This window comes from Sorex fumeus, unplaced genomic scaffold (assembly GCF_029834395.1).
Source record: "Sorex fumeus unplaced genomic scaffold, SorFum_2.1 ptg000098l, whole genome shotgun sequence".
Lineage (NCBI taxonomy): Eukaryota > Metazoa > Chordata > Mammalia > Eulipotyphla > Soricidae > Sorex > Sorex fumeus.
In genome coordinates, this window is record NW_026606155.1 from 87,237,771 (window position 1) to 87,249,918 (window position 12,148).

At 44.1% G+C, this 12,148-nt stretch overlaps 1 protein-coding gene across 1 annotated transcript in view; it reads right to left on the minus strand.

Moving 5' to 3' along the window:
• The window catches only part of TGM5 (transglutaminase 5), a 38,552-nt gene extending 33,011 nt beyond the window's left edge, over positions 1 to 5,541 (minus strand). Inside the window, exon 1 of the mRNA XM_056133975.1 lies at positions 5,532 to 5,541. Within this exon, the coding sequence (XP_055989950.1) occupies positions 5,532 to 5,541 (10 nt within the window). The remainder of the gene's footprint in view (positions 1 to 5,531) is intronic.
• Between the last annotated feature and the right edge of the window lie 6,607 nt (positions 5,542 to 12,148).

A 12,148-nucleotide genomic window follows, 5' to 3' on the forward strand; every position in this document is an offset into this window, starting at 1 on the left:
TCCTCAACCTGCAAAAGGATAACTATAAAAAAGAGAAAATCTTTTGTAAAGTAAAAATTATACTTTAGTGAAATAGTATATAGAGGATCAACTCTTCAACATTGCACTGGAGGTTTTAGCCAGTATATATTAGAAAGAAGATGTAAAATTACCTTTATATATGATGTGATCTTGAATGTAGAAAATCTTATCAAATCATGCATAAACTAATAAATTTAGAAAAATGTAGATATAATGTAAATATTAAAACTAATTGTATTTTATGTACATTTAGAAAAAATTTTAAATAAAATTAAGGAAATAATCTATTTCCAGTAACATAAGAATGAACACTGTCCTCCCGTTGTTCATCAATTTTGCTCGAGCAGGCCCAGTAGCGTCTCCATTTTGAGACTTGTTACTGTGTTTGGCACTGCTGGCAGTGTTGGGCACCATATGGGATGCCAGGGATTGAAGCTGGGTGGGCTGCATGCAAGGCAAGAGCCCTAACAATTTACTGTCTCTCCAGACCCAATTCTTTAATATTTTTAAGTTTAAATTCCCTAAGAAATATATGCATATCTAGTTGTATTAAAGCAATAATTACAAATAAAGGTTACAGACCATGGCTGTCACTCCTAACTTCACCTTCATTCCCAGAGAAACTAGTCAGGAATCTTTTGTCTACACAATATGTACACAGACATTCAATGTAATATACAGGATTCACATGCATGAATATTTCTTTGGAATATCCATGGTATCATCATATTGTACATAGCTTTCTACAGCTTGATTGCTCTTTCACCCAATAATGTGCCTTGAGTCTCTATCCATGCACTAATTACCTATCCTATGAATCTCGATGTTTTCCACTTTACACAGTATTTCATAGTATGGTCAAAGTAATTTATTTATCTAGTCTCCCACTGGTAGATATCTAGGTTGTTTCCCATTTTCCAGTTGTACGGGTAATGCTGTACATCCTTATCTGTCTCTCATGTGGGATGGTCTCTCAAGGATAAACACTGAGATTAAAATTACTTTAAAAGTTGTCCTTTAATTTCCTTCCAGCTTCCCTGATAGTTTCACCCTATCGTCTTCTCACATCCTGGAGAACACAGGCCCAATATTTAATGTAACTTCTATTTGAATGCCTTGGTGCCTGAATTGAAGAACGTTCCCTATGTTTCATAGATGGACTTGACCCAGGACTTACCTAGAGGCTGAGATTTAGTCTCAGTGCTCTCTATCAGCAGATGTTGCCACACCTGTTGAGTAGTTCTGGGTCATGTGCCCAACCTGAATCAGAGCCAATTTTCAATCTCTGTCTAGTCAGTTGGTCTCCACAGGTAGTGAGTTTTTTTCCCACCTCTAGTGAAAAGCCAAGTACTTTCCCAATTGGCAGTGAGTCGGATGTTTTTGCTGAATATAAGTGGAGACAGCAATAGGCGGCAACTGATAGTTAATTGGACTAGGAGGAGTGACCCTAGGTTTAACCTTAGGCAAGACATTTAATCTGCATGAGCCTTGTTTTTTTTCAACTCCAAGTGAGCATTTAACATGACATTTCATCCTCTCAACCTTGTAGTGAGGAGTTAATGAGATTCAATGCCAGAATTCTTAGAACAGTGCTTGGCACCCAGGAGACAGGTCCCCACTGAGGTATTGGTTGGATCTGAAATAAACACAGGGCAATTATGCAAACAAAAGAGACCTATTTAACCTAGCAAACACTTTTGAGTACCAACCATGGGTACTGATCTTTATGCTTATATTACTTTATGAGAAAATCTACCCTATGATACTAGAGCTGAGTGAAGTCAGTCCAAAGGAAAGGGATAGATATAGAATGATCTCTCATATGTGGGACTTAATAAAGATACACAGGAAGATAGCAACAAAACCCAAAGGCAACACAACAAGAGAATTGAGTTGCAGTAGGGGACTGGGGCACTTGAAGGGGAGAGACATTGAGACCCTTGTGGGAGGCAGGTGGGTATACATTGGTGATGGATATGGTATTGAAATATTCACATAGGAAACCATCAATAATAATACCGTAAATTATATTACTGCAGGGCTGGAGTGATAGCACAGCAGTAGGGCGTTTGCCTTGTGCACAGCTAGCCAGGCCCACCTGGGTTCGATTCCTCCGCCCCTCTCAGAGAGCCTGGCAAGCTACTGAGAGTATCTCGTCTGCACAGCAAAGCCTGGCAAGCTACCTGTGATGTATTCGATATGCCAAACACAGTAACAACAAGTCTCAAAATGGAGACATTACTGGGCCCGCTCGAGCAAATCGATGAACAACATCGGGAGGACAGTGACAGTGATATTACTGCAATCCACTTATTCGAAAAAGAAAATTCAAATGAGAAAACTCATCCTACTACCAATTATTCTCCCTCACCCCATCCTTGCAGCATCTGGAAAAAATTTTCCCATTCTGCATATTTTGTATAAATAACATTCAATGTGATCTTTTGCGCCTGTTTTTCTGGGGTCTTTTGTTTGCTTGTTTGGTTGGTTTTTTGCTTAGCATTGTCTTCAAATTTCAACTATAGTATAGCATATTCAGCATTCTTATTTATGACTGACTAAAAATTTCATTGGATCTTCTACATGTACTCATTCATTAATCAGCTTATGAGCATTTGAGTTATTTGCAATTTTGAATAATGCTGTTATCAACATTCTTAAAAAAGATTTTGTGTGAACATGTTTTAAATCTTTTATGTATAAACCTGAGTCATATGATAACTCTTTATGTTTAACATTTTGAGAAATTGTCAGGCTATTCTTTAGAGTGGTCACACCATTTTATGATCCCACCAAAATATATGAAATTCCATTTCTCCTCATTCTCACCATCTTTTGTTATCATTTTTCATTTTTTTAAATTACTACAGCTGTCCTAACTGGCATAAAGAGACATCTCATTTGCATTTTCCTATTGACTAGCGACGTTGGGCATCTTCTCACACATTTATTGACCTTATAAATACTTTCTTTGAAGAAATGTCTATTCAGATCAGCAACATATTTTAAGATTTGGGCTATTCTTTTCATTAGTGAATTGTATAAATTCTTTATTGTCAATATACATTCCTTATCAGACTTGACTTTCAAATAATTTATCCCATTCTATAAGTTGCCTTTTTATATTATTGATGGCGTCCTTATAAAAAGACGTTATTAGCTGTGACAAAGTGTAATGTATTTACTTTCTCCACCCATGATTACCTATTATATCTATTAAACCATTGTTTTGTCCAAAATTGCAAAGATTTACCTTTGTGTGTCTTCTAAAAGTTTTAGTTTTAGTTTTTCTGTTCAAAGCTGATTGGTTTTGAGTTTATTCTTGCAGAGACTGTGAAGTGGGGGTCCAATTGCATTCTTTTGCATATAATTAACTTGTTATCTCAGTATCATTGACAGAAAAGCTTTTCCCCCCGACTGAATTGTCTTACCACACTTCTCAAAAAAAAAAAAAAACCCTGAACATAAGTTTACTCCAGAATCTCAGTTCTAATCTATTTATTTGTATGTCAATCTTATGCAAGTACCATATTGCCTTTATTACTACATTTTTTAAAAGGCACAGTGACATACAAAGGTGTTCATAATAGAGTTTCAGGCATTCAATGCTCTAACACCAATCCCATCACCAACGGAACCTTCCATCTGACACTATCTCCGGGTTTCCCCTCCCAACTGTCATTCTGCCTCCTTGCAGGCACATTTTTTAGTTTGGTTATTGTAGTTTGGGTCTTCTGCTTATTAACTGGCATAAAGAGTGTGTTGTAGTGTGTTGGCTCTGTGGTTTAGATACAAGTACCTCTGATTACTATACTTTTTGTAGAACATTTTGAAATAGGAAATGTGGGCTCTCATGCTGTTTTTCCTTTTCTAAATTATCTTGGCTGGTTGGTTAGTTTATTGTTGGCTTTTTGTTGTTGTTGTTGTTGTTTCGGGTTTGTTGTTGTTTTTGTTGTTGTTTGGTCACACCAGGTGATGGTCAGGGATTACCTAGGGTCTGTGCTCAGAAATTACACTAGGTAAGCTCGGGGGGTCATTATGGGATGACAGGGATCTCATATGTATGGCAAACCCAAGTTGAGTGCATGCAAAGCAAACACCCTACCCACTGTACTATCACTCAGGCCCCTTATTGTTGTTTTTATTTGATTGTTAATACCTGCTCACTGACATATATTAAACAGCAGTTGGGAAGTTGGGATTTTTTATAGAAATTGATAGAAATTGAATTGATTCTCAAAAAGAATAAAAAATATAAAAAGCAAGGGCTGGAGCAATAGTACAGTGGGTAGGGCAGCTGACTTGGGTTCGATTCTCAGCATCCATATGGTCCCCTGAGCACTGCCAGGATTAATTCCTGAGTACAGAGCCAGGAGTAACTCCTGAGTATCACTGGTGTGACCCAATAAAAGCAAAAAAAAAATTTTAAAAAATAAAAAGCAAACTAACAACTAACTAAAAGCAAACTAGCAACTAAAAAAGAAATTGTGTTGATTCTTTTGGTTAGTTTGTCATCTGAATGATATTAAGGTTTCTATTTCATAAACTTGGGGTGTATTCCCATTATTTAGGTCTTTTTACATTTTTTTCATTGATCTTTTGAGAGGTAGATTTTGTGGTGCAATTTAGCATTTCTTCTGTTAAATTTAAGTTTTTTGCTAATTGCAATTTTTTTTACATATTTCATTCTTATGTTGGCTGCGTGTAAGGCAAATGCCCTACCCACTGTGCTATGGGTTGGAGCGATAGCACAGCAGCGATAGGGCGTTTGCCTTGCGCACAGCCAGCCCAGCCGAGCCGGGTTCGATTCCTCCACCCCTCTTTGAGAACCCAGCAAGCTACCAAGAGTATCTCACCCGCACAGCAAAGCCTGGCAGGCTACCCGTGACGTATTCAATATGCCAAACACAGTAACTAGTATGCCAAACACAGTAAGGAGTGTAAATAAAGTTGTGAGTATTGTGTTTGTAGAGTTTTTAGTTCATTCTTCCAAATAATTTCAAGTAACCATTTCATCTCTATAGCAATTCTTTTTAGAACAAGAGAATTGACATAGGCGAAAGGACATGATGCAAAGACTAGTTAACACGAGGGACTGACTGAAATCCAGGAAGAAAAGAAGAGAGGGAACATCTGATAATTTTAGAGCTAGAAAATAGCATCAAGAATAACCACTCCAACTCCTCTTGATTTTTAGTCAAGAAGACTAGAAAGTAGAGAAGTGGCTTAATCAATATCAGCAGGTCAGCTACTGGCAGAGAAGGACCTCGTCTATGATCCTGCCCCTGTTTCCAACCAACCCACAAGGAGACAGAAGCAAATGTGCTGGCTGTTGACCTGCCAGCCTCTCCCTTATCTCAAGGTTCTCAGACTACCAGCAGATTCTGAGATTTGGAAAGAGGTTTCTGCTCTTCCGGTCTCAAGTCTATTTTGCTCCTCTCTTCCTCTCTCCACCCTCCCTCAGGCTTTCTACAGTCTTTCTGTCTGGGAGCCTCGTGGACCTTGCCTACCTTGCGCCATGGTGTCTGCCTCAGGTTCCCGGGCTGCTTCCAGCAGAACAATTAGATGGCCCGGAGCTTCAGGAAACTGGTCCTGGAGTGTCTGCTGCTTTCCTTTCCATCCCCAAGACTCCAGGAGACACTGAAGGCGGAGCCAGCTGGCTGCTACACTGTCACCTGCTTACTGGACAGATCACAACTGGTTTTCTCACCTGCCCTCAGGTTTTTCTTGGCAGTGTTGCTTGACTGAGAGGAAGCATGGAGGCCAATGAACTGTCAGGGCCCGGTGCTATGTGAGCCTGTGAGAGCTCTTGGGCAATGGGGCATTCCCTGGCATAGGCTGTGCGATGGAGGAAGCCAGTGGGAGAGGTGAGCCGACAGTCCTACAGCGGGGTGGTGTGGAGCTGTGCTCCCGTAGGAAGGAGGATCTAGGGCCCCAGCTGAAAGGACTCTCAAGCCCAGGACTCAGCTCTAAGCCTGAGCAGATTCTTATCTTTTCAATTACTTTCTCAACATCAAATGCAAACAAACCCCACTCTGGATCACCCTGGTATAATTTGGTGGTGTTTCTCTTTTGGCAGAGGTGCTATATGGGGTGAGACCTGCCAGATCCTGGGTGGGTGGGTGGGGGGATCTTGGATAAAAGCAGTAGAGAAAAAAAACTTGAAAGATTTATGGGGGAGTTTTAGAAATAGTCAAAAGGGTAGAACGGCACCGAATAACTCTACTATAGTAGGAAAAAGACAAGACTCCAGTAAGAAAAAGACAAGTCATTGTCACTGTCCTCCCGTTGTTCATTGATTTGCTCGAGCAGGCCCAGTAATGTCTCCATTTTGAGACTTCTTGTTACTGTGTTTGGCATATCGAATACGTCACGGGTAGCTTGCCAGTCTTTGCCATGCGGGTGAGATGCCCTCAGTAGCTTGCCGGGCTCTCTGAGAGGGGCGGAGGAATCAAACTCGGGTCGGCCATGTTGGCTGTGTGCAAGGCAAATGCCCTACCCGCTGTGCTATCGCTCCAGTCCTAAGAAAAAGACAAAAAGTAAGAAAAAGACAGGACTCTAGTCAGAAAAAGACAAGAGTGAGCATGAGGGGTGAAAGGCACAGAAGAAGGAAGGAGGGATGGATTTTCATGGGAAGTGAATGGGTCAATCTACTGAGACCACCCTTATTACACACCCCACTTTCCCCATCTGTGGGACATATCTCCCTGCCTCTCTCTACTTCCTGAATTCCTCATCTTCTCTCCTCAGAAATCTCATTCATTACTTCCCTTCTTTTCTCTTATATTTTCAACCCTGTGTCTTAGTCAGTTTTAGAGTGTATGCATACATGCACATGTCTAATTCACTCCCTAACATCCCAACACCTCCTGGCAGTCCAAATTGGAAACCCCCCTCCTTCTTCTTCCATGTCTGCTCTTGGGAGTCAGGCAGTGCCCACTGAATCTCCCAGAGAAACCTGGGTGCTTTTTCACTTTTCCATCTTCCCAGCTCCCTTAGCCTGATAGTCACAGAGTTCAACTCCTGATTCTCACCTACACCAGCATACACACCCCCTCTCTGTGCCCTTGGCCCTGACCTCATTGAACTGCTTCCTCCCCTTGGCCTGGAAACTGACCACCAATTCACCCACTCTTTTCTAAATGATTAGCCAAGTAATCTTCCACCCTAACTTCCCTCCTTTCTTCCTTCCTTTCTTCCTTCCTTCTTTCCTTCCTTCCTTCCTTCCTTCCTTCCTTCCTTCCTTCCTTCCTTCCTTCCCCTAGATCACTCCCAGGGTACCAGGCAGGATACCATACCAACAATACTTAGGGCCATGCCATGTCAGGAATTGAACCACTCTGAGTAACATCCCTGGTCCTAAACTGATTTTCCTGATGTGTAATTGAAACAGGTTGGTCCCAGTTTTAGGAACAGTGGGTAATATCCAAACTTCTCAAACATTGCCCCTATATCTCTCTAAGTTCTTTTCCTTCCCACCTGGAGACTGGGTTGACCAGATCTTTCAGCTTTGAGAGAGGCTGGAGACCTGCACTTATGACCATATGTGCTCTCACGTGTGTTGTTCTCTGTGAAATGTTCTTTGTTCTCTCACTATGTTTCTTCAGCCTCCAGTTTCAAGCATTCCCCCTAGGAAGTCTTCTGGATACCCTCTCTCAGGGTTTCCCTTATGCAGTCCTCAGTATTCTTACTTATCCCCTAATATTATAAAATGCTTTGCCCTGTTCCTTGAAGGCATGGTCTGTATCTTAGCCTCTATCTGCAATGTTTAGTAATTATAGAGGCTAATAATAGTAGAGTTACTAGTAAATCCAATAACTGCTTTTAAGTTGCACTCTTTCAGTTCTTGAAGTGTGCAATGCCCCTTCATTGTCACCCCATCTCCATGAATTAAGTGCTATTATTGTTCCTGCCTTGCAGATGGGCAAGTTGAGATTTAAAGACATTAATTTCCTCCACAATAATATGCATATGGAGCCAGGTTTTGAACATAGTCAGACTCCAGAGCCCCTGAGTTGTTTTTTCGCACTTCCTGAAACACGGTCAGCTTTCCAATTTATATTTGTTAATTGATGAAGTAAATGAACTGAAAAATAATGTGTGTGTAATCAGAAAGGTAAATGTATCTGACTCCACTCCCACATTGGTTGAGATGGGTCAGTTTGAGGAAGAGAAAAGGAGCTTGGTGGGCAGGAAGGTAATTGGGAACCAGGGAGGTGGAGAGGGGGCCCAACAGCCACCCAGCAACAGCCTCTGGCTCTGGGATCCTGAGCTGGCTCCTAGGTGTAGCCTTCACCTGATTCCTGCAAATCACTGGATAGAGAGCAGGGGTGTGTGCTGGGAAGGAGAGTGCACCCACCAGAGTGAGCTCACTTGGTCCAGGGTGGGGAGACAGAGGAGATCCAGGGGGAGCTGATCAAGATTGACAAGTACCTGTGATGTCCATCAGAGAATCACAGAACAGCTCACAGGACACTCAGGTGGGAGCTGTGGATGGCCCTGTTAAGCCCATGGGGCAGGCCAGCTCTGTCAAAGTGGGGTGAGGAGCCCTCAGAGCTTTCCACAGACTAGAGACAAGAATGATAACCTTGGCCCTGCTGTAGGTTCCTAACTTGTCCTCCTGCAAGTTCCAGGTTACTTGTTAATAGAATCTGGTGACCTGTGGATGGACCTCAGGGCCATAGGGTGAATCGGGTTACAGTGGACTGTGAAGGGAAGAAATTCCTCCTTCTCAGTCTAGAAATGGAGGGGACGTGAATCACTGGATGAGAGGCCTCTGCTATGAACATCACAGTTTACAAAGCTCCATGTGTCTTAAAAAAAAAAAAGAATTAACCATTTGATTTTATTGGGTTCAACCCCAAGGATTTCTGTGAACTTCTGCATTTTCTTTTCTCCCAACTCTAGCCCTGGGAGCTGGTTTCCTGTCAACAATCCTCTAGGCCTTCCTCTTCTTCCTCTTGGAAAGCTGTTCTGCCCAGTCCTTACTGTCCCTTCTTTAGTCTGTGTCCATGGCAAGCAAACGTGTGGGTGGGCATCAGCCTGAGAATTAGTTCAAGGGTGCAGGAACAAACACCATATGCTTTGCTGTCAGGGAGGCCTGGCATACTTGGTCTCCCAGGGGACCAAGCCTAGTAGAAAGACCCAGCGGTGTGGTGTTCATGGATTTATGGAGAAAAACCAAGGACTTCAACTTGTTTCTGTGGAATTTGTCAGACATTGATGCCCTCAGTTCACACAACGACCACCTTCAGGCCCTGGTGACACTTGTGCTGTCACCAGGCTTCAGGTACCCGGACCTGCCCTTAAGCAGACACCTGGGTACCAGCACTTCAGACTCTGTCTCATTGGATCCTTATGGCGACCCTGTGAGAGAAGGTGGGCTGGTGCCCCTATAGCCACCACTTTATACCCGAGGGAGCCAGGGTCACCTGTGAGGGAACTGGAGTCACCAGTGAGGGGGTGGGGTCACCTGTGAGGGGTCTATGTGAGGAAGCCAGGACTCACCCGGAGCTCCTTGTTTCATGTCACACAGTAACACCGCAACACTGCATGAACCCCAAAGTTACCAGCCAAAGAACAGGAGGACAGTGGTCTCCTTAGATGCTGCTCAGGTGACAGGGAGAGCAGCTATCAGGAGCCTGGTGCTGGCCTGGTCTGGACCCTCTTCTTGCTACACAATCTCACCCATTTTCTTACCAGAGCTGTCCTGTGGGGTCTCCTGCCTGGCCTGTTCCCTGGTGCATGACCAAGGGTTGTGAGGATGAGAAGCATGGCCCCTGGGACCCTGCTTGTCTCAGGGCGCTCCCTCACTGTGGGCATAAGCGCTGGCTCCCCAGGTACGTAGAATGGGAGCTGGGAGGGAGCTCTGCCATGGGGAGAAGGAGCCAGACAGGTTTCTTCATGTGAAAACAACAATAAGAAAAGTGGTTAGTTTGGGGAGTTGATGTGTAGGTGGGGAGGGAGGGAATTTTAGAAAGATGACCAGGAAGGCAGAGCCCCAGTGGGAGTCTTCTGTTCCCCCAAATGGCCAGAAGTTGAGACCATGACATAACCAACGCAGGAGCGTGCAAAGGTTCAAGTCTTCTGCAGGCGGGCTTGGAGTCACCCAGAGCAGTGACAAAGCAGGGACAAGCAGGGACAAAACCCCATAGAAATGGCACCTCCTGGGCCGGGCACAGCTGGTCCACTGGGTGGAGTATGTGTGCCACTCCTGCTTTTCCTGCCCAGAGCAGTTTGTGTGAAAGCAAAACAAGTGACAGAGGAGGCGGGGAGGGCAGAGGTGGCGGGGCACAGGGATGAGGCTGCAGAGAACTGGTCAGACATGTGCCCAAACCACGCAGCAAGTCACTTCCCACCTGCGCTTCTGGATCGTCTCAACTTCCCATGTTAGAGAGGTCTCTACGTGTGGTGCGGGAGCCATTAGCACAGTGAGTAGGGATCTGCCTTGTATGGGCTGACCTGGATTTGGTTCTGGCATTTCATATGGCCCCCACAAGCACCATCACAGGGATCCCCGAGCCCAGAAGCAGGAGTACAGAACTAGAACCAGGAGTATAGAACCAGAACCAGGAGTATGCCCTGAACACAGTCAAATGTGCTCTGAATACCACAAAACAAATGCATGTGGAAGAAAAAACCGAGTGAATGGGGAGGTAGGGGAGGAAGTTCTGACAGGTAATATGGCAAAATACGGGCTGGAGCGATAGCACAGCGGTAGGGCGTTCGCCTTACAATCAGCCAACATGGCTGACCCGAGTTCGATTCCTCCGCCCCTCTCGGAGAGCCCGGCAAGCTACCGAGAGTATTCGATATGCCAGACACAGTAACAACAAAGTCTCCAGTGGAGACGTTACTGGGCCCGCTCGAGCAAATCAATGATCAACGGGAGGGCCGTTTTATAAGCAGATATCTTTTATCAGCAGATATCTCTTCTGGGATGCAGGGGCCTGCTGATTTTCCTTTGGTTTCTTTTCACTTTTCTGCCCTTTCCGAACATTGCCCTAAAATGAGCACAAATAGGAGACCCACAGGGAAAAGAATACAAACGGGGAACTTCTGGGAGCCAGGGAACTAACTCAAAGGCTTTGGACTGCCTTGTTGCCTGATGCCCCAATCCCAGCTGGCAACACCAGCCTGAGACACACAGCGTCAGGTCAGGGCAGGGACTGTCAGGCCCACACTGCAGGCCAGTGTGACCAAGAGCGTCCCTGTGGCCCAAGTGCTGCTGGGGAGTGTCCTGGCCCCCAGTAAAACAGAGGAACTTTGTCTTTAAATTCTCCAAACAACACTATGCATATGTTAGGAAAACATGATGTCATGAACTTTGCTTATAAATCTATGGACATGGAGAGTATCATGCTGAGTGAAATGAGTCAGAAGGAGAGGGACAGATATAGAATGACTGCATTCATTTGTGGGGTATTTAAAAAAATAGTATGAGATTAATATCCAATCCCAGGGAAAACAGGGGCCAGGAGGACTGGTCAGTGGTTGGAAGCTGCCACAAGAGTGTGGGAAGGCAGAAGGCAGTTAGAATAGAGGAGGGACCAATATGAGAATAGTAGTTGGAAATCATCACTCTGGACAAGACTGAGTGTTGAAGTAGGTCAAGGGATATACATGATAACCTTGCAGCATCTGTATTGCAAACTATAATGACTGAAAGGAGAAGGGGATGGGTGGATAGAGAGAGAGAAGTGTCTGCTAGAGAGGTGGGGGTTTGGTGGTGGGAGGGAGACTGGGGACACTTGTGATGTTGGAACATGATATGACTGAAATCCTATCATAAACAACTTTGTAACTGTGCATCTCACTGTGATCCCATCTTAAAAATTAATTTAAAAAATTTTAAAGCTAAATATGTTCAGGGGGCTGAGGCTGGAGTGATAGCACAGCAGGTAGGGTATCTGCCTTGCATGCAGCCAACCCGGCTTCGATTCCCAGCATCCTATATGGTCCCCCGAGCACTGCCAGGAATAATTCCTGAGTGCAGAGCCAGGAGTAACCCTGTGCACTGCCTGGTGTGACCCAAAAAGTTAAATAAATAAATAAATAAATAAGTTTCCCAAACACAGGGTTAGAGTGATACAGCAGGTAGGGTACACAGCCAACCCAGTTCAATCTA